The sequence below is a fragment of the Haliotis cracherodii genome, unplaced genomic scaffold (genome assembly GCF_022045235.1).
Source record: "Haliotis cracherodii isolate W230 unplaced genomic scaffold, xgHalCrac1.p SCAF_5, whole genome shotgun sequence".
NCBI lineage: Eukaryota > Metazoa > Mollusca > Gastropoda > Lepetellida > Haliotidae > Haliotis > Haliotis cracherodii.
This window is the reverse complement of record NW_027266308.1, coordinates 37,654,618-37,678,746: the sequence shown is the minus strand read 5'-3', so window position 1 is coordinate 37,678,746 and position 24,129 is coordinate 37,654,618. Positions and strand designations below refer to the sequence as shown.

The window sequence follows — 24,129 nt, the reverse complement described above, 5'->3', positions numbered from 1 at the left end:
TTATTTAATCTTGTTGTTGACAGAACAGCCGAAGGCCTTGTGATATACACTGTGCTGCTGACCCTAAACTGCCAGTCCCCCTGTTTGTCATGTGACCAAGGTGTTGTGACTGTGGTGCCGCAGCTATTAATCTACAGTCATCGTGACAGCACGCAACATCTACGACTTCCCTGTTTCATGTAATTCGGTTAGTTCTCTGACAGCTTGGCGAAGAAATGGAGTCGAAAGTCTTCACCGGAAGACATTCACATTTCTCACAGACAGAATTGGCTACAGAACAATGGATGGCCTTTTTGTAAATTGAATAAAAATTTCTTAGTGTGTGATGTTGAAAGTTGGGAATATTGAATCTCTGCAACTCCAGTCCGTGTGTGATAGACAGAAGTTGTATGAGGTTCCCACCAGCTGTGCTCCCTTTCTTCCTAATATGTTTCTCAATGCATGTGAAAAAGAATTTCTGCTCAGATTGGCAGAGTCAAAAGACAGTAAGTTTACGATGTTTAACCTAAGTTGGTTGGTTTGTTGTTTAACACCGCACTCAGCAATATTCCAGCTATATGATCGCGGTCTGTAAATAATTGAGTCTGGACCAGACAATCCAGTGATTAATGTCATGAGCATCGATCCACGCAATTGGGATCGATGACATGCATCAACCAAGTCAGCGAGCCTGACCACCCGATCCCGTTATTTGCATTTTATGACAAGCATAGTCACCTTTTACGGCAAACATGGGTTGCTGAAGACCTATTCTACCCCGGAATCTTCACGGGTCGTTTAACCTAAGCCTCAGGTATACAGTGTATGTCAATGATCTGATGTCCAATAATGGTCAAATTCCTTCCATTGATTTACCCACCTGAAATAAAAGACACCATTGAAACTGTCTCATCCATGTCATATTCAGATTAATGCAGAAAGTGAGTGAGTGAGTATGCTTTTATGCCGCTTTTAGCAATATTTCAGCAATATCATGGCGGGGGACACCAGAAATGGGCTTCACACATTGTACCCATGTCGGGAATCAAACCCAGGTCTTCGGCGTGACGAGCGAACGCTTTAACCACTAGGCTACCCGATGGCCCCTCAATGCATAAAAATTCTGGGTGACAAAAAACCCCAAAAGGGATGAGTTCATCTTTCCAAAAGTCAACTGTCTCTTTGAGTCTAGACGTTTGCAGCAGCTCCAGCCCTTGGTGTCTACATTTCACAACTTCTGAGGTAAAATGGAGCATGCTCTTTCCACCAAGATTTCAAAGAGATTTGATAAGATTAACAGCATTTAAAGACTTTTTTCAAAAAGCCTTATCGTAGACATGTGGAGGAAATTTCCATATCCGATGCTTTAGTGACAAAAATGGTGTCTGATGCAATTCCCTGTTTTGACGTGTACTATATGTGCCGATGTTTGTTCAAGTGAACACATGACTTGCCTTTGCATGTGTCTGTGATGTGTGCTACTTTTCGCTCACCTTTTCGCGACCTCCTGGTATCATCATAATATTCATATACACATACTGATATCGTCAGAACTGTACAAACGAGTCTTCTTTTAGCAGATTTTCTCTTTTTCATTATGGAAAGAGTTATGTTGTTTCTGTTCCAATTACATGGTCTCAGATTCTGGAGGTTAATATTTTTTTCATTTTAGTTTTAGGACAATAAACTACCAAGATTTATCCAAGCATGTGCTTTTTTATGATCAATAGCATTACAACAATCATTCCCAAAAATGCAAGGGTCTGTTATAAACTTGAATTTACGGTTCTTTGTCAATGCTAAATTCAGGGTGTTGTCATCCAACAATGTGATACTAGAGCTAAACGTACAGGAGTCCATATTACCTGTAAGTTTGGGAGTTATGTCAATCATAGCGCTAAGATGACATTGTGTAGCTGGGATCTGACTTAAAAAATGTCAAACACTATCATGGGATATATATATGGTTATTCTCCATTGAACATTCTGACAGGATGAGCTTAATGGCTACCCCTTAACAAGTACATGAAGCAAGGATTGTGGGTGATGTCAAAATTACATTTCTCATGTCACATCTCATGTCTTGGGAACTAAGGAAAAATATTGATCCCACAGTTCACACAATTATGCTGAGACACCTCCTGAACTGTAATCAGACAAGCTTAGGGTGATGGCAGTTATCATGTGTGACTACATAGGGGAATACTGGGCAATACACCGCGGCCAACCCCGACAGTGTTCCCACAGCGAACCATGATATACAAGAGATATGACACGAGTAGCCTCATCAAAGCCTCCCCCAATGACACCGGACTGGTGCTAGGAAATAATAGACATATCACTCAAGGTTATACTGGATGCAGAATATTGCGTTGTATACAAATTGAATGGATGCAAATAATTTACATTGTGAGTCAGTTGGATGCAATAACGTATGGCTGTTTCAATCATAATATTTCTCAAAACTGTTGACTGCATGTTACATAGAAGTGACATATCTACTCTGGTAAGAAATACACTCAATGTTTGGGGTGTCAGTGGTTGATTCTTCTTGAAATCCACATCAATAATTGACATGAAGCTCTGAGCTGAGAATCCCAAGGAATAGAAAATAGATAGACCCTGGTAAATCTCTGACACTTATGTATCTACATCAAAGACTTCACCTGACCAGTGCTATGAAGTATTAACTATATACACCTGTATAAATCACCTATACCACAGACCTATATCCAACAAGCTCGGCCTACATACATGGGTAATACACTAATATACATGGGTAATGTGCCTCCCAACAGTAAAGCCTGGGAAAAAGCAGGTACGTATATTGAATAGGCAACCTTAGGCCTATCCCAAGTCACCTGACCTCGTATACCTGTTGTCATACCATGACGTCACGCCTGACTGAGTTTCTCAGAGACTCTGCCAGTGGGCTGAACAAATGCGTTGTACAAATTAACAGCCATGACTGTATTTCAATTCAGATATATTTCTAAGAAACTCATATGCATATCAGGTGGAAATTAACTTCCTGGAGTGAAGGAATACAGACTTAGTTTGTAGGGTCATGGTGTTCAACAGCACTGTTAACATTATTTCAGCATGTCAGCTTAATGTGGGAGGAAAGCTAGAGGTGATACAGGCCCCAGACATTTGTGAAACACAATCAAGGCAAGTCTGGCCTTCATCCCACGATCATAGGTTCCTGCCACACCTAAGGGTTGCAACTCTGCTTCTTATCATGTGTATGAAATTTCTATTTCTTCCTGAAGTAAAAACCAGAAGACTTATCAACAATTATTAAAATTTATATCAACATTCTTGAGTGGAAGGTCACAGTATATTTGGTGTTATCTTTTGATGTTTTTTTCACAGTTTCTAATCATACCAAATATAGAAAATACAATTTACAACATTTACACATTGAGTGGGTGAGTGAGTGAGTGAGTGAGTGAGTGAGTGAGTGAGTGAGTCTGATTTTAGCAATATTCCAGCAATATCACAGTGGTGGACACCAGAAATTCACACATTGTACCCATGTCAGGAATAGAACCCGACCGCCCCAAAAGACATTTAGAGTTTGGTGAGGTGAAATTGGGTTTAACATTGAGTTCAAGACTATTACACCCATACAGTGATGTGCATGTAGTATACTGACTCAGGGCTGACCAATCCTTGTATTATCTCCTTAATGCCGAGTGTCAGGCTGGGTAACAAGAAGTAACATCTTTCAATGTCTTTTGTTATGACACAGATTGGGATTGAACCACTGACCTTTGGCTCTCCGGGATAGTGCATTCACCTTGGTTTTTACGTTTTTTACACCCATAAAATCCGAAAAACATTGAAGTCAATTCTTACAAAAGTTATTCAGTAAATATATTTACCTCACCATGTTCAACATGAGTGAGTGAGTGAGCGGCTTTTAGCAATATTCCAGCAATAACATGGCGGGGGACACCAGAAATGGGCTTCACACATTGTATCCATGTCGGGTATCGAACCCGGGTCCTGGCTTGATGAGCGAACCCTTTAACTACTAGGCTACCCGACCGCCCCTGTTCAACAGGAAATAAACCTTGCTATAAACAATGTGATGAGTACAAGTCACGTACCAATGGCTCGTTGGTCTTCTCTAAGTGGATGATCTTCACACTGTCCTCGCCATAAGGCATGAGGGGGTACTCAAGGGGTTCACTGGCATCAGGCTGGGTGAGGGCAAGTGTGTGCGGGAGGGCGTGGACATGGTTCACCGTCACTGGCTCGTGTTCTCGCTGGGCTAGAGAGTCGTGTGCAAGCAATACACCCTGAAATAAACAATACAAATAATTAGAAAAACGTCATTTTAATGACAAAATGTCTGTGTACATGGTGTATGGAGTGTTAAACTACAACTAGAATAAAGAATTAAACATGCACGCTAGCTTTCAGCCTGTTAGGTGATGTATTTGAAATGTCCCGTAGCATTGTGAATGAGTTGGGTTTAACGTCGCTTTTAAAGGTATTCCAGTTATATCACGGCGTGTCAGCTTAATGTGGGAGGAAAGCCGGAAGTGATGCAGGACTCAGACATTTACCACTTCTGTGAAACCCACGGGTACGGGTATGGTGCTTACAAACCTAGAAACATAACCGGGGCGAACTGGGATTCAAACCCACAATTATAGGTTTCTGGAGTGCCCAAGGGACGCAACTCTGCACAGCGAATCGCGGCGCCTTAGGCGACTGGGCCACCCATTCCCCCAACCCCCAGCCCCCAGCAACCTATGCTTGTTGTACAAGGTGAGTGAATGGATTGGGTGGTCAGACAGAGTGACTTGAATGCATGTCATCGTTCACAGACATTGTGGGGCTTATGATTTTAAATCAATCACTGGATTGGATTGTATGGAAGGAAGCTGTCATGAATCAAGAATATTGCTAAGGCGTTAAACAAGAAACAAATAACATTGGTGATGTGGTTACTGAGGAGGTGTTTACAGACACTCTACATGATGGACAAATACGCCACACAACATGGGCTCTCTTTAGCTTCAGCTTCAACATTCCACAAATAGTAGCCAGTAATGGCCATAGAACTTTCTAAATACCACGCTTATTTCAGCACTTGGATGTGTGTGAAATGTTTTATAAAGATATTTCAAACAAAGTGGGTTTTTTAAGAGTAAGACTAAAAGCTGTAAAAAAAGAACTTAAATTCTAAAAACACATAAGACCACTTCAACATGGTTTCATACAGATATTTCAACATGCTTTGGGAGAGAGACAGATAGACAGACATGTAAACAGAATATGTTTCTACAAACACTGCCAACTTAACTTCAGCAAGGGAGATAACTCTTGAAGTATGAACATAATGCAGGTAAATGAAAATCCATAGAATAACATGGGTATTCAACATTAAATACAAATGTTCACATATTTACTGTCTGCACTAACAACTTTACTTAGCATTATATATCCTCAAACAGTGCGGTAAATGCTTGAACTATTTTCCTCCGACAACACAATCAACTATGTGTGTCACAAAGTATGACCGTAAACTTTAAATACGAAGCTGATCTTATTGACATAACAAGATTCCAATATTTGGGCACATGTTGGCCACAAAGCAGGCCACATTACGACCAGATTGACGGGTCAGTTCCACAGAGTTATTATTGGTTATGTCAACAAGTCTTGTACAAATGTTTGCCACCGCCATCATCATCTGTCATGTCCACGGTTCCCTGGCACAGCCTGATGACCTGTCACGGGCCTCCTTGTTGCCTCAGATGTACCAGGCCCTTACACATGCTCTGCACACAGTGGTGGGGAAACAAATGAAGACAAAAGTCTGTCTTAATGGATTTCTACATTTCGGTTATCGATTAGAACGTTGTTTTCAATGTGGCTTGTTACATCTTCTACAGTAAACAGTGCTAACATTTGTTGACTTGATCACCTGCGGATTCCCCCTTACAACCCACCCACAGAAGTACAGAAACAGACAGACAGTTGACAGGTAGACAGACAGACACAAAGACAGACAGATGACAGATAGACAGATAGATAGACAGACACAAAGACAGACAGATGACAGATAGACAGACAGACACAAAGACAGACAGATGACAGACAGATAGATAGACAGACACAAAGACAGATAGATGACAGATAGACACAAAGACAGACAGATGACAGATAGATAGATAGACAGATAGATAGACAGACACAAAGACAGATAGATGACAGACACAAAGACTGATAGATGACAGACACAAAGACAGATAGATAGACAGACACAAAGACAGATAGATAGACAGACACAAAGACAGATAGATAGACAGACACAAAGACAGATAGATAGACAGACACAAAGACAGATAGATAGACAGACACAAAGACAGACAGATGACAGATAGACAGACAGACAAAGACAGACAGATGACAGATAGACAGACAGAGACACATACACAGAGACACACATACACAGACAGACAGACAGAATCAGTTTTGAACAGATAACCTTACTTCAAAAGTCTCCAAACCCGTGTATGCATATTGCATGCATGTGATCAAGCTATAAAAGGATTGAGTGTCAACTAACTGGTGTTAAACAAACCATTATGACGATGTCACGCCATTGTCAGAGCTCCAGATAACATTTTGAGCAATTGAGTTTTTACTCAAAGGTTTCTATTTAATTTGGGTTATTACATTTTTCATTGGGTAACCAATATCTTTTCACTTATCTATACATCACTCTTTTGAGTTTTTCCCAAAATGAGTAAGCATTTTGAGATTTAAAAAAAAAAGAAATAATGTTTTAGATGTATATAACGGTTCTAAATATAGGCTTGACCTGGAAAGTAAATTAGCTTGTAATTGTGTGTCGGAAATTAGCTGTGTTGTACGCATGCTGAAAAATCTTCATTTGGTATTTACGCGTGCTGTTTTCAAACAATTGCATTTTCCATTAAATGCATGTGTTTCTGTACACAAGTTAATTGAAAGTAATTGTGTTTTAAATAGTTTTTGGGGGTATTTTAGACAAATACGCAGCTTATCTGTAGTTCTGCATTCTATTTGCAGTTGATTTTGAGCCAGAAATCCACATGCATTGTAACAACTAAAACTGACACAACCATAGGACAGTGTGCAGAGCTATAGAGAAATTGTATACAAACCATATCATGGTTTAAGTCGGAGAAATCACTCTGGCGAGTCCGGACAACATGGGACCATATTAAGGTGATTTCTACATTACAGATTCTCAGGCTCTTGCCCCTATCCATCAGTTGGCCTATATCAGACATTGCTGAGACAATGTTTAATTAATGACTGCATTTGGCAAATTATCTTCAAACTTGAATTGAAATGGAATGTTTGTTTCTACAGTGTTGACTCTTGAAGTCGGTCCAAGGATTGTTGGGAGGGTCTAACTACCACCATCCACAAAACTGGACTATGGCCAAAATAAAATAATTATCATTCAAATGGTTTTTTTTAATGTGAGGATGTAGGGATTTAATACTACATATTTAATTGTTTTTATAAACACAGCTCAAGGCATTCATACACATTAATTGTTGACTTATGTGATTTACTTGAAACTTAAATATTTGGTAGAGCTCCAGCATGTACATATGTGGTTAAAATATGTATAAATGTATACAGTACATTAAAGTAGTCTCTCAAGTTGTGAAAGAAGAGAACCTATGTATTCATGTTATACACATGTTGGGAATCAAACCTATGACATCATCAAGAAGAACAGTAACCTTATCCACTAGGCCACCTCATCATCCCTCAGGATCACATAAAATTGACTTTTTCGGGCGCTGACATTTTATATTTTCACACTGAACTCCTATGGTGGATCAAACATGTGCCTCAGGTGTGCAGAGCAAATGCTTTAACAAGTTAGCCAACCCCTGCCTCTGAAGATCACTTGAAATACCAAGGGCCCAGTTCAACACATTCATTGTAGCGCTCATGATTTTAAGTCCCATACTTTACCACAGACTTAAGACAGCCGTAGTGCTAAGATTGCTTTAGGAATGGCGACCTGGATTCTTTTTTTTGCGTAAATATTTCATTTCTCAGGGTACACTGAAACAATATAGTTGTCTTGTGTAGTGTGATGCCGTAGTGGTTAAAGGATTTGCTCGTCACGCTGAAGGTTCGATTCCCCACATGGGTACAATGTGTGACACCCATTTCTGGTGTGCCCTGTCGTGATGTAACTGCTGGAATATTGCCCAAACTGCGTAAAACCCATCTAACTCATGCTCATGTTCATACATGCTGAACTATAGTAAAGCTGCTCAAACAAGATGCAGACACAGGCATGATCAGTTTGATCATCTTCATCTTCTGTCCAACATGCCTGACAAACAGAGATTATCTATCACTGACCACAAGTCAACCACAGATCATGGAAGACAAACATAGTCGTCACCAGATCATCTCTGAACATCTCTGGACTGTCCGACATGTCATATGTTGCCTGGCAACACCAGATTCTACCTTTCATGTCAGATTTACTACCTTGAAACCACTTCAGTGTAAATGAACCAAAAAATGTTATGGCACTTAACAGATATTTTTTGGAGTTTAATCTTTGAGCACACTGTTGAAATGTTTGACAACACTGTTTATGGGCACTGAGCACGATGGCTGTAATCTGTTTGAGTCTGAGATATTGTCCTGGATGGTTTGCAAGATGGCCGAGACGATGCCTTCAGCTCTGTTAATACCACAATAAATACTGAATTTACTTTTATGTTTCAGCAACATATCTGCAAGCTTAAAATTGATAACAACCAATTTTCTTTGAATTTCTAAAATTAGGATCATTATTAATACACATATTTTATATTTCACTTAAATTCAATAATTTTTTTATAACTCTGCAAAATCATATGTCCAATGAAACATCTGTTATGAGTTATAGTATTGCATTGGGGACAAAGTGAGTCGGTGAATTGGGATCAAAGCAGTTTGTTACAACATTGCAATAAGTAAGCTGTGCAACACAGCGGTTGGTTACAACATTGCAATAATAAGCTGTGGAACACAGTGGTTGGTTACAACATTGCAAAAAGTAAGCTGTGGAACACAGCGGTTGGTTACAACATTGCAATAAGTAAGCTGTGGAACACAGTGGTTGGTTACAACATTGCAATAAGTAAGCTGTGCAACACAGTGGTTGGTTACAACATTGCAATAAGTAAGCTGTGCAACACAGCGGTTGGTTACAACATTGCAATAAGTAAGCTGTGCAACACAGCGGTTGGTTACAACATTGCAATAATAAGCTGTGGAACACAGTGGTTGGTTACAACATTGCAAAAAGTAAGCTGTGGAACACAGCGGTTGGTTACAACATTGCAATAAGTAAGCTGTGGAACACAGCGGTTGGTTACAACATTGCAATAAGTAAGCTGTGGAACACAGTGGTTGGTTACAACATTGCAATAAGTAAGCTGTGCAACACAGTGGTTGGTTACAACATTGCAATAAGTAAGCTGTGCAACACAGCGGTTGGTTACAACATTGCAATAAGTAAGCTGTGCAACACAGCGGTTGGTTACGACATTGCAATAAGTAAGCTGTGGAACACAGCGGTTGGTTACAATATTACGATAAGTAAGCTGTGCAACACAGCGGTTGATTACAACATTGCAATAAGTAAGCTGTGCAACACAGCAGTTTGTTACAACATTGCAATAAGTAAGCTGTGCAACACAGCGGTTGGTTACAACATTGCCATAAGTAAGCTGTGGAAAACAGAGGTTGGTTACAACATTGCAATAAGTAAGCTGTGCAACACAGCGGTTGGTTACAACATTGCAATAAGTAAGCTGTGGAACACAGCGGTTGGTTACAACATTGCAATAAGTAAGCTGTGCAACACAGCGGTTGGTTACAACAATGTTATTGACTTGATTCTGTCTGGTAACACTGATTATATCATTCCACAATTGAAAACCACCGCATCTCTTTAATTGTAGACTTGCACAAGTCTCCAAGGCAATGATTATTAGTTTAAACCATAATCCCTTGATTATATTCATAACAAGAACAAGATGTCCTTACAAAAGTCTGGCATTCTGTTAATCAAGTTATCTAAACTTGCTAATTATAAGGACAGAATAATAATACATCCATGGATATATCGTTCAGTGCAGTCTTGAAACTTGGTTTCTTTAACCAATAAACTGCATAAAGTTGTTTGCATTTAATTGACAAGTCTGTCACCTCACTTCTCATATTTCCATTTGGCTTGCATACCGGTATATTTTCCAGTGTAAATATTTCCTTTAACTTCAAGGGTTGATGAAGTACTAACTTGTAGCAATATGTATCACCATAGCTGCTACTTTCTCAAATTACAGCCAGTATATTTTTATGTCCGTCTACATTACAATACAGCCATGTGATTCTGTAACTCACTTGATAATAGTCACTTAGTTTTTATTTCAACATCAGAAACTTCTGATAATGTGAGTGTAGCGTCCTGATTGGACAGATGCAGCACTATAAATTGACTTGTAACTTCATACCAGTGGATAAACAAAACAAACTTGTGTTAGTAGCAGACAGTCTAAAGCTAAATAATGAACGTCTCTTAACCGGTGTCTATGAAAATTTAGTCCTTGAGATTTCTTTTTCTTAGATTGACATAACATTTACATGAAGAAATCATATTTTCATAGCATAGTTGCAAATTCATAAAATACGAAAATTCGGGACAGTTGACAGCCATGTTTCACTCCACTGCTAAACAATATTACTTCAGACTTTCCTTTTTCCTGAGAAATGGGCAAATGTAACATAGAAATATATACAAAATACATGTGTTCTTTAACTAAACAAGTTATGCTAGAAGGACAGCCGTCAAGAGTCATCTGTACAGGTATAATGTGGCTGTGACTTCAACCCGATCACACAGTGATTCAACATGTGGAAATCAACAACAGTGGTCTGCAGATTGCAAGTTGTCACACACAAGTATTTGAGAGGTGGAACCCACATTCCACAAGGCCAAATCTGCCGGCATATCAGCTTGACACACAAAGCCAGGAACTCTCTGACAATGCACACAGAACAATGGCTGACAGTTATGGTGGGGATTATATTTCAGTATAACCTTTTGCCTGACTGGCCTTATCTCCACCCTGCTCTCACTAACAAGAGGAAGTTCAATAAAGTCTATTACAGCAAGCAAGTGCCTGACCATAAACTAGAAGTCACTATCTTCCTGGTCATATATATGTTGATGATATGAGCGTATTGCCCAGTGTCAACTATTGGCTGATATACACAATAATTACCCAGTAGATCATATCACCATGTTTGCAGTTAGTTATGACCTCATTAATAGAGCGTCTTGGCTCTGTTACTATTATCGCCATGCAGGTCTTCACATAGAATCCAAACAAATCAAAACCTGGTTATCACAAATGCACAGATATCTTAGGACTATTCCTAGCTTTTAATTTACTACACCAGTGTATATTCACATAAAATGTACCATTTATCTTGAATTTTATAATCAAATTATTTACCTTTACCTCAGATCTGAGAGTTGGTGCTGATGATGTGTTTACAACATAAATTTGGAAATGATGTGATAAGGGCCCTTATTGGCCCACTAGAAAGTAGCAATAGGATTCCCGAACTGCACATGGGTCATTTCTTACAAACCAAGGGCGACATAAACTATAAAAGTGTCTTAGCACCATGTTAGAGTCACTCAGAACAGACATAGTTTGACAATGTCTTTGAGTGTGTGGGTATGATTTTACACAGTATTTAGTTATATCCCAGATGTATGATGGTGGGTACACCAGAAATTGGTTTGAGACATTGCACCCATGTGGGAATTCAAACCAGGCTTTTAACATGATGAATGAATACTTTCATGCTAGGCTACCATACTGCCCAACACTGCCTTGGATCAGGGCCTAGCTTCTTTGGTGTTTTCCCATCTCTGATGGTTGCCTACACTCCCTTACTTTGCAAGAGGAACAGGACCTCGCTCCCTTTGTGTTTTCCCATCTCTGATGGTTGCCTACACTCCCTTACATTGCCAGGGGAACAGGACCTCGCTCCTTTGGTGTTTTCCCATCTCTGATGATTGCCTACTCTCCCTTACATTGCCAGAGGATCAGGGCCTAGCTTCTTTGGTGTTTTCCCATCTCTGATGGTTGCCTACACTCCCTAACATTGCCAGGGGATCAGGACCTCGCTCCTTTGGTGTTTTCCCATCTCTGATGGTTGCCTACACTCCCTTACATTGCCAGGGGATCAGGACCTCGCTCCTTTGGTGTTTTCCCATCTCTGATGGTTGCCTTCTCTCCCTTACATTGCCAGAGGATCAGGGCCTAGCTTCTTTGGTGTTTTCCCATCTCTGATGGTTGCCTTCTCTCCCATACATTGCCAGGGGAACAGGACCTCGCTCCTTTGGTGTTTTCCTATCACTGATGGTTGCCTACACTCCCTTACTTTGCCATAGGAACAGGACCTCGCTCCTTTGGTGTTTTCCCATCTCTGATGGTTGCCTTCTCTCCCTTACATTGCCAGAGGATCAGGGCCTAGCTTCTTTGGTGTTTTCCCATCTCTGATGGTTGCCTATTCTCCCTTAATTTGCCAGAGGAACAGGAGGTAGCCCTTTGTGTTTTCCCATCTCTGATGGTTGCCTACACTACCTTACATTGCCAGAGGAACAGGACCTCGCTCCCTTTGTGTTTTCCTATCTCTGGTGGTTGCCTACACTCCCTTACATTGCCAGAGGATCAGGGCCTAGCTTCTTTGGTGTTTTCCCATCTCTGATGGTTGCCTACACTCCCTTACATTGCCAGGGAAACAGGACCTCGCTCCTTTGGTGTTTTCCTATCTCTGATGGTTGCCTACACTCCCTTCCATTGCCAGAGGAACAGGACCTTGCTCCCTTTGGTGTTTTCCTATCTCTGATGGTTGCCTACACTCTCCCTTACATTGCCAGAGGAACCATCGCCAGGGGTTGCCTACAGTATAGTAACAACCATACTACCCCAGTCCACACAAAAGTCACACAACGTCTCTGTGATTGATGTATGAAGTCATCCACGTCAGGCAGTTTCTACCAATATATCACAACACATCGCCTTAGATGTGATAATAATCATTAATATCCAACCTAATTCAATATCAAATACAACAATAAAAAAACAGCAATTAAATATAATTAATATTTCACATAATGTAATAACAATTTACAACATAAAGAAGGTGTCTGTCAATTATATTCCAGTTAATTCAATATCAAATACAATGCTAGGAAAGTCGATTATAATTCCATTAATATATCACTCAGTTCATTATCCCACAAAACACTTGTAGATTTTCTTATATATATATATATAATAAATATAATTTATATCCCTCCACATACAATATTACGTGTCAGTAAAACACTTGTGATCCTGGGTCCCTTTCGCAACAAGATTGTGATGCTATTGCTGCCGTAAGTCTTTGTTAAAAAAATGGGAGCTACAATAGTCGCGGAGACACAATCGATTTGCAAATCAGGGCCCTGCTTGAAGCAGTTAATAATTTTTCTTCAATTTTTTACAAAAAATGTCATTTGATCGAGGCAGAGTCGAGCCATTTAAGTTGGGCTTGCTCTTGAAACTTGCTCTTGAAAGACTCATGTAACAGTGATACAGAGGTGTAGTATTTTTCAATCTGTCACTCTAATTTGGGTTCCAACTCAGTCTTGAAATAACAGTATCTCCAAACGGCTGAATCTTTGTGCCATGAAGAAGACCGTGAAATTTCTGAAGTGACATCTCTCATGGTAAGGGTGCAAGATATTCAGGGACATAAAATAATCAGAAATAATACCTTTCCAAAAACTCTCAAAGCTCTATAATCTAATCTATGAAACTGCACAGAAATGCTTACACATAAAAAGTCATAATTATTTGTCAGTTTGACGTCATCAAAACCACATGAATGAAGCTGTTGAATTTTTAAACCAACATTACAACACAGAGTCTATATCACAGAGATTTGGATTGTCTTTGGTTATTTATCCTATGCTGAAGTCTAATCTAAACTTTGATAGTTTTTACTCTGAAATCAATTTTCACCACAAGATGTCTTATGTCCCTATTGTAGGCAGAAAGTCTCGTCGAAAATATTTCAAGATTTGAAAAAACTAATAAAGAACAGAAATTCATTCGATACAGATTCAGCAACGTTTATGTTTAAGGGGTTTCAAATCCAAAGAGAGCTCTTGCACCAAGATATATGATTTATTTGGTGGACATGAACCTGTGCAATGCTGCCATGTCACGTCAACCCTGTCACTCAAACACTGTGACTCATGTAACAAACATGGAGAACACAATTTGTCGTGTCAAAACATTTCACAACTATTGATGCTGTGCCCAAACTTATTGCGTAGTACATATATGCTGTTTAGAAAATTAAAAATGTCAATAAAACTATGATCGTTTCATACTGAAGTCCCTTAGATTGCAATTGATACTTTCCATTGTAACATTTTTGATTAAAAGGCCTGAACAGCTGATGAACACGAATACAGACAGTTGGCAGATTTAATTCCTTTCAATACCCAATTAGCAAAGAACAATGCTGCCCTGATCAAGCATTATTAGTCTATTCTCAACCTGATCACCATAAAATTGCCATAACAGATAAGCGTCTGAACAAAGCCTTTCTCAAAAGTATTGCCATGCTACTGTAGCTCGCCTGGATTTGTAGTCAACCACAAAAGTCACTTTACAAAACTTGCTGTTAGCATTGGTATTCCAATGATTTTAGCATACACACTGTGGGAAAACTAACACGCAAATGTAATTATTCCAGTTACTTTTCTTTGTTGTTTAACACTGCACGCAGCAATATTCCAGCTGTATGACAGTGGTTTGTAAATAATCAAGTCTGAACCAGACAATCATGTGATTGACATCATAAGCATCGATCCATGCAATTGGAAAACGATGACATGCATCACCAAAGTCAGCGAGCCTGACCACCCAATCCCGTTATTCACCTCTTACGACACGCCTAGTTGCCTTGTATGGCCAGCATGGGTTACTGAAGACCTATTCTACCCTAGATCTTCATAGGTTCTAATTAAAATGTCCATCATGAGAAACATACACGCAAAAGTTCAGTTCCCTCAGTCTGGTAATTTCAGAGCCAATGAGAGGAGAAGATGCTTACAAGAGGAGAAGATGCTTACAAGAGGAGAAGATGCTTACAAGAGGAGAAGATGCTTACAAAGCCAAATATGAATTCTGGGAGAAGTAAGAACATGTTTGTTTGTTGTTTAACGCCATGCTCAACCAATATTCCAGCTATATGACGGTAATCAAGTTTGGACCAGACACTACTGTGACTGACATGTGCATCGATCTATGCAATTGGGATACGATGACAAGCATCAACCAAGTCAGCGATCCTGTCCACCCGATCTCGTTATTCGCCTCTTGTGACAAGCATAGTCGCCTTATACGGCAAGCATGGGTTGCTGATGGTCAAAACAAGGTAATAACTTCCATAAATTGTACAAAACATAACATATGTGTTGAATCCCACAAACAAAACAAATACCAAATTTCATTATATTGTGAACAAAACAGGCTTAGTCATGGCTATAAATAGCTTTATCAATACAGTTGCCTTTCAGTCAGGTGAGGTGGGAATGAAACCCATTCTGTTTGTGTGTACGGCTCATTCTCATGGGAACAATACCGTCTCAGTCTGTAAGAAGTCACAGAGGGCAGACAGGACAACAGGTAATCATGGTAATGTGTCCTCATCCTCACTTCCAGTTGTAGGATCTCAAGTATACTACTCAAATCAAGTTAAAGAACAACCAATTTTTTGTATGACTATAGTTATTGTGAGAAATGGATGTATGGGTAACAACTAAGAGTAATCTCCATACTATCAGTGACTAGTTTCAAGCTAGGTTGAGTCCCCAGCCTATGACAATAGTTAGTCTGTCGCGGCCATGATAGATTGAACATAGTCTTACAGCCAGAATAGGTTGCTGGGGACCAATTCTACCCTGGGAACCCCGTGGGTCAAACGCATATTCAATATCACAGACCTCGATCCATGCCATCTGTGTTGCAAGTTGCAGCATTGTCATGGTTCCTTAACATCTTTTGAGTAGTATAGATAAGGACAGGACAGGGAACAACTAATACACCAGTGCTGTCAGGCCGGTTGCCAGGTTTTAGCATATGTTTGGACACAAAACGGTTTCAATAATACCAGTAACTGGTTCAAGCTATTTCAAACTTTTTCAAACTTTGACATCCCTAATTTTTTTACAATAAATATATCATGAAGTGAAGTGAGGTTTCCCATCTGGCGCATGCAAGGAACATGTTGGAGGAAACTATTATCCACACAACTAACTAGGATCAGCTGACGATGAAGAGGACTTCTGTTGAAAATCTAAAACATTTTTATAGTGTGATGACAGCTTAGGATTATGGCAAAGATGTAACAGAGGCATGGTATTTGCATGAATTATACATCTTGGATTTTTGGCAGAACAAATCAAGTGGTCTGTCCAAAACTTAAACTATACTAACTAAAATGAACTCACCTTCATATGTGGCCTATTAAGTAAACTGACAAGCTCCTCCGATAACTGTTCTTTTGATTGCTGCACAGAATTGATCACATTGTTAGCACTATTTTGGCCATTGCTTGCTACAGGGCGTGGCTGTGGGGATTGAGAAGTCACTTCCACAATCTTGTTGTGTATGTTAACAGCATGTTGAAACTTGCCGTTGAGAAACAAGTTCTTAAGAAAGGTAATATCTCCTTGGTCTTCATTAGAATTGAGCTGACTTCGGACATACTGCAGTGACTGGAACATATCCCCCATGTCTGGAACACAACAAACACATGAGTGAGTGAGTGGTGAGTGAGTGAGGTTTTATGTAAGTCCAAATGTGGACTGTAAGGTAACTGCAACTGGACCAGGTAAACCAGTGTTCTTTATTGTTTAATGCCTCACTCAGCAATGTTCCAGCTTCATGATGGCGGCCTGTATATAATCAAGCCTTGACGAGACCATACCAGTGATTGACTATACCATTGGGGTATGAAGACACGCAATCAACCAAGTTACCAAACCTGACAAGCCGATCCATTTGATCTCCTTCTACGACCACCCACATTAAGTGAGTATTGTTTTAGCGATATTCCAGCAAAATAATGCTGAGGACACCAGAAATGGGCTTCACACATTGTACAGACATTGTACCCATGTAGGGAATCGAGCCCGGGTCTTCGGTGTGACGAGTGAACGCTTTAACCACTAGGCTTTTGCTGCTTTGTAACCTTGCTATCTTCAGGTTCTTTCAGTGGACAGGAACTAGTCAAACTAATTACATCCTTTGCTATTTTTCAATAGAGTGCTAAAAGATTCTAATTCAAATCCAGTTCAAATTTGGTTACCCCTTGTTAAAGTAATTTCAACTAAAGAAACTAAACAAATTGTACAAAGATCTACGAAAGCCTCCATTACTTACCAACTCGCTTTGCATGGAACCTGTCCCGCGACGTGAGAGGATCACTCGAGTCCAGCGTTCCATCTTGGACCTCCTCATCCTCCCCATCAATGAACGCTGTGTTGACCACACCACTTGCCGGAACAGTCTTCTTGTCCTCAAGCGCTTGCAGCTTCTTGGAGCCGCGTAACGATGTTCGGAGAAACTCTTCCTCCTGGAAGTGCCTTGTCTCTTCCTCCCGACGTTTCCGGAGTTCTTCCTGATGTTTCCGTAATCTCTCCAACTGTTCCATTGTTGGCTGCTGCTGTTGGTTGCCCATTGCAACTGCAGCATCATTCAGAACTGCTTCTGTGTGAATGTTCTCACTTGAGTTATCAAGAGCATGTTTCATGGGGGTGGTTGGTGGAACTCGGGGCAAGCTGTTCTGGTTGGGCGGTGGGTAGCGTGGAGCAGTTTTAATTGTCCCCACAAAACTGTCAGGGCAATCAATCGCCATTTCTCTATGAGGTCCTGAATCCTCAAATTCAAATGAGTTCTGCATACTAGGATCAAAATCCTCACTGTCATATGCATATATGTTGTCCTTTGATCGGTTGAGCGAGTTCTGACTGAGAGTGGTGCCATTACGAGAGAGTCTGTCCGACCCATTCATCTCCTCAATGAGAGGGGTGTCAGAGGTGCTGGCCACCTTCTGTTTGCGGGATTCCTTCTTCGACTTCTTGCCCTTCTTCGGGCTCTCTTTCTCCAGAACCCCGTTCATCTCGATCAGTTCAGAACTACCATTCACATCGCCATTCTTGGCATGCCCATTGGCCTTCTTCTTCTTCGGGGTCTTTTCGGTCGGCATTGACGAAACGTATACGGTATTATCCTCCACAGAAATATCAGACTGCACTGAGCCTGCCTCGCTGTTGTCGGTGCTGTTGAGGAGTTTAGTCATGTCCCGCGGGGTGACCCTCTGTAGAGCTGGTAGGCTCTCAAGGTGATGCTTTGTGCCATCTTCAACCGCAATGATGTAAGCATCATGAACCTTCTCTATGTCAGAAACTGAAACACAAATAAGTAGGTTTAGTTTTGTAAATAATCATGTCAAACAGATGAAACAAAGAAAATGGTGAAACGTTTACCACAGATGTCAATCAGATGCAATACAAGTGACCATACAAAAACCTTAGTGCAGACTCTGTAGTTCTTGAGAACTCATGAGTGAAAACATTTTTTGGCTCCCGTTACCAATATTCTATCCATTTAAAGAATGGTCTTCACTCATGTGAAAATGTGTTGATTTATACATTCTCATGAAATATTACCTATCATATCACAGATCAACTGTAACTAGAAATCATTCATTTTTCATCCAACAGGTCAGAAAATTCCCATCCATATAATATAAAACGTCCATCATCGCGGGAGAAAAACTAGTTTTGATTATCCTCCCCCTCCCTCAGATTCCATTGTGCATAAAAGGCAAAAAAGCAGTGAAAATTATACGAATGGATCACTGAAAATTAGTGATGACACCAGTTACTCCCAGTTAATGGAACATAAAATATCAATTTCACATGAAGAAAAATCACATGTTTCAGTCTATTCTGAAGTCCTCCTAAACCATTCAGTCTTCTGACAGCCTAAGGACATCGTCCGTCAGTATAAAGAGACCCGTCTTTCACTGCAGGGACTCCTGATTCTCAACCGAAAATAAACCACTCCATGCAAGCGTATGTGATTCCGTATCTCATGGGGATTTAGGTATTGTCAATATTCGAAATAAAACCTCTCTTAACTAAATCAATATCCAGCAATTTCTGTCAAATCGGCGCTAACAACAGATTGCTTGAAGCTAAAGATGGGGAGATTGAGCATGGAGGGGCCAAAAACCAACTTGGATTCTGTCTGCAGAATGTCTTATTAGTAACACAGACAAAGTGATCCAGAAAACTCGGAAATGATTAAAGAAGCAATTACAGGAAAAACTCTGAGCAATACAAAAGTAATACAACACATGAATCTTAATTAACCATTGTGTAATGATGCAAAACAACTAATTCCTTTTCATATATATTTTACACAAAGTTTTAATCATAAACTTGCTGGAAAGAGCTACGTCTTCAGAAACCAATAACTGTTATGGAAATTTCAAACGACATATCACTTGAAATACTATGAAGCATGTTGGGTATTGGCCATGTTACACATCATGATGCTGGTCCATGTTTGACGCACATAGTGTTACATGACACGTCATTGCTGGCAATCAAAAACCAACAATAAAAGCTACAATGATAAATTCACAAAATGTCATATTGAAACAATGCAAACAATCTACCTTAATAACAATCAGCAAATTCCTGTGTGAGTTCAAAGACACTGACTTATTATCCCACACAATATTCACCATCAAACAAAACTACTGAAAGCGTCATAATGATGCGAACACTCTGCCGATGTATTCTCTCCAGCAACGGCAGGGAGCATTCGGATGATTTGACAGGGAAAGTTCAGCTAACAAGCATAAATGACGTGTCTCCTCCTATTGAGGTAATTGCGTTGTCTGAGTTATCACATCAACAGGTTAAATCAGTTTACTTGCCACATACAGCACCACTGGCCTATCATGGTCAATGGACTAATTGCAGGGTCCATTTCAGGCGTGTCTTCCTATATTGATAGAGGTGTGAGCATGTTATGGACAAAGATGGTTCTACAGTCCAACCGTCTCCCAGTGGACACTCTAAGGACAGTGCTACAGAAGGTGCTCCTGACTTGTGACATTGGTTGGTGTATGGGGGAAAGAGGGAACAAAGGATGTGGGATTACGATGACAGTGTGAAAGGGTATCTTCAGAATACTTCTATTGCCAATTAGACAAAGATAACCCCGGACATACTCATGATGTAACCTCAACATGTCATAAAGTTCAAGGAATATTTCCATCTAATTAGAACGAAATTAGCTTTGATGTCTTACATATTGCAACCTCAATATTTCACAAAGTTCCCATGGGGACATGACTTTGAGATAATAGTGAGAATGTATTGTATAAGTCCTAGTTGTTAGAATCAATATACCACCCCTGTGTATACGACCATACATAGCACACTCATGTTATGCATGTTCCAAGGTTGGAAACAATGTGACAATAAGATCATAAGTGGAAACAAGGGAGAGAGCAGGTATTAAGATAATTGCAAATTTGGAGCCATTTCGTTTATGGGAACACCATTAGTTTGTTTCCAAAATATTACACTGTGATTGAAAGAGCTGCAGCCTGCCATGTATTATTAAGCAGTCTTTGTATTCTTGGTAACCATTGAAGTCTTCTGTCCTATTTTCTAAGAAATATATTTTTAGAATAACCAATGAGCAATCTCGGAATTACGAATTATCTATCCTGAGTAAAACAATGGTATTAATCCTGAAGCTTTGGCGAGGGACTTACAGCGTTCATTCATGAGGGACAGATCATCTGTATTTCTCAGTTCCGAGTAGGTTATTCTATATTACTTATTGACATTTTCAGAGGATATGAAGAAAAAACAAATAAAATGTCCAGAGAAACTTCACTAATGGCAGCCTATTGTTCAGATGACTTATGGAATCAATTTTTGACATACTTACATTTAGTCCCTGAAATGAAGTTATATTATTTAAAAATTTATATCTACCAAATAAGAAAAATAATCCAAATGGAGCCCAGAACTTAATTCTGGAGCTGGGGTAATCAAGACTTGCCAAAACATTCTAGACTTGAATTGGATTCATGTTTTAATTTATTCTCTAGAGACTGGGAGAAATACTAGACCAGACATTCAAAGCGAGAAATGGCAGAAAAACATCATTATCATAAACTCCTGACTCATCCAGATCTTCTCACCGGTAACTGGCACACCTGATACAGGTGAAAAGATGTCCTACCAAGGTGTGCATCATCAGTCAGCTTCACGTCATGTCAACATTGACAGCAAACAAACACAAGACAACACATGATGTTGATAAAGTGTTACAAAAGAACACCTGGCAATAACTGTAAAGTTGTAGGAAAATCTATGTAACTAATTATCAGAAAACTGATGAAATAATTTCACAGGTAACATCTCTGGATAACAAATTACCGATCAAACATATTTGTAGATAATACATCTTATCTTATGATGATCATGAGAAAACTTGTCAACACTAACTCTTCTGTTATTTCTTAAAAAATCATCACATCAATACTGGTACTCCAAGAGAAGACACTCAAATGTCCTCCTTGACCATGTTGACCATGAGAAACTTTATAACATAATTCATCACAATGTCAGACGATGGTCAATGTTGCAATGTACATCTTGAGAAGACATTGTAATGTCAATCTTGGTCATGAGAAACTTTCACATAAATCATCCCTATGTCAGATGGTTTAAGCTGTAATGGACATCTTGGGAAGCTATCCCCGACCAGGAGAAACCCTACAACCATCATCGCCATTATCACATACCTTGTCTGTTGCATAAATCTGTTATCAAACATTAACCAGGCTTATGTTCCAAGCAAGAACACCCTTCACTCCTATCCCAAGCAAGCCACTGACTACACATCTGTTCAAGCGGAGTCAGTGTCTGTAACGGTGACTCCTCCACCTGCCTGGGGCTTCAACTACTACCCGGCAGGTAGCTGGGGTCAGTGTTGAGCGAGTGACCTGACTCTGTGCCTCCAGCCTCACAGCCCAGGGCCAACACATACTGCCTATAGGAATGTACAATCACTGAATGTCTCACCAATAGGCATGTGAGATATTCCTATTTGTTTACATCTCATTAATCATTATTTGGAAATATTAAATCATTGATTTCATTTTACACATCATTTGGAGTTTGTAGCTCTGTGCCTCTTTGCAGAAATATCAAGAACAATCCAGCAAACACATTTGAGAGTGAGTTGAGATTAACACTACCTATAACATTATGTCAGTGAATTCATGCCGTGTCAGCATTAGTGAGTTGTGGACAATTAGAGTAAGATCACAGGTGTCAGCTTAATGTGGAGATAAGCCCATAGTAACACTGATCCTACTACTTTCCTGAAACACTAGTACGGTAAGGTGAGGTGAAATGGGGTTTAACGTCGCGTCCAAGATTATTGCACCAATATAGAGATGTGCATGCACGTGTATGTGTGTGTGTGTGGCTGCTTGTACTAGTCCGGACTGATGCCGATTTATAGTGCTAGCTCACTGAGATACCATGCCGCAGTTTAACATGAATACCCCACTCAGATACAGTATACTGACTCCGAGCCGACCAGTCCTTGTTTTAGCCCCTTAATGCCGAGCGCCAGACAGGGTAACAACAAGTACCATCTTTTAATGTCTTTTGGTATGATGCGTCCGGGGATCGAACCCCGGACCTTCCACTCTCCGGGCTGACGCTCTACCACTTGACCACGGAGGCGGTACACTAGCATGGTAAGGTGCTGATAGATTATTGCAATTAGAGTAAATCTACCACTTTCATGAAACGCCAGCACGGCACGGTGCTGATAGACAGAGTAATGTTATTAGAGTAAATCTGGGATTCAAACTCATTGATCCTAGCACAGCTGGACCATGCCCCCGCAATAGAACATGAAGTAGTAGAATAAATCATTTCTAGTGTATTACTCAAAATAATATTCTCAGATGCTTGTGATTATTTGATGGAACAAATAAAAGCAGTCAAAATGAAACCATCAATAACGACTTGCATCTTTGAAACCATCATCTCATTAACTTCAGTCTAATAAAATGAAGTATTGATAAAAAAATACATGAACAAAGATCTGTAAACGCTATTCTGAGAAATTGCAGGTGGTCATCCACTGAGCTTCAAGAACTCTGTTCCTGTCCGACACTCATGTAACAAAGCTATCAGTAGAACACAGCCAGGCTTGTTCCGGGCATGCAGGCTCTAATTAAATCAGGATCAGGTACTGGGGTCATCTCACTGGATCCAATGCGATAACAGTCTATCTGACCCATGGTCAAGTCTGTGTCCAGGTTGAAGGTCAGGGTGTGGTGTTTACTGGTCTGGGGGGGTTAGCGGTCTATCTCTAATTGTCTGGGATGGGACCAGCTCCATCAGCTGCCTGGACAACACTTAATTCTACTTGACATCCCCCATGGTGGCCATACCTGCTGATAGGCAGAAAGGTCAGGTGCATAATCCCTGGGAGTGAAGGAGCGAAGGAGTTTTATGCATTTACAAAAGTCCCTTGTGAAAATTACACAGGAACTGATGTGATAATTTGATTGATGTAAGGTTCTTAATCCCTTTTAGAACAAAATCAATCCTCACATGAAATCTATTGTTGGAAGTTAAAAAAAAATGAGGTGGGTGAAATAGGATTTAATGTTGCATCCAAGATTATTGTATGATTATTGATTGATTATACGTATGTAGTGACGAGCATGCACTGTGTGAGTGTGTGAGTGTGAGTGTGAGTGTGAGTGTGAGTGTGAGTGTGAGTGTGTGTGTGTGTGTGTGGCTGCTTGTATTAGTCCGGACTAATGCTGATGTAATAGTTCTAGCTCACTGAGATACCATGCCACAGTTAAACATGAATATCCCATTCAGACTCAGTACACACTGACTGA

General features: G+C 40.0%; 1 protein-coding gene across 6 annotated transcripts in view; it reads right to left on the bottom strand.

The window, feature by feature from the left end:
• LOC139443343 (protein PALS1-like) overlaps nt 1-24,129 on the bottom strand; it is a 103,228-nt gene that overhangs the window by 10,087 nt on the left and 69,012 nt on the right. For 4 of the 6 annotated variants that reach the window (XM_071224322.1, XM_071224324.1, XM_071224326.1 and 1 more), the window contains 3 exons: nt 17,538-18,563; nt 16,604-16,890; nt 4,095-4,286 (listed from right to left, as the gene is read on the bottom strand). In XM_071224322.1, the coding sequence (XP_071080423.1) occupies nt 4,095-4,286; nt 16,604-16,890; nt 17,538-18,563 (1,505 nt within the window). Of the gene's footprint in view, nt 1-4,094; nt 4,287-16,603; nt 16,891-17,537; nt 18,564-19,842; nt 19,978-21,996; nt 22,030-24,129 lie in introns of those variants that run through there. The other 2 variants (XM_071224327.1, XM_071224325.1) reach the window with 2 other exon arrangements.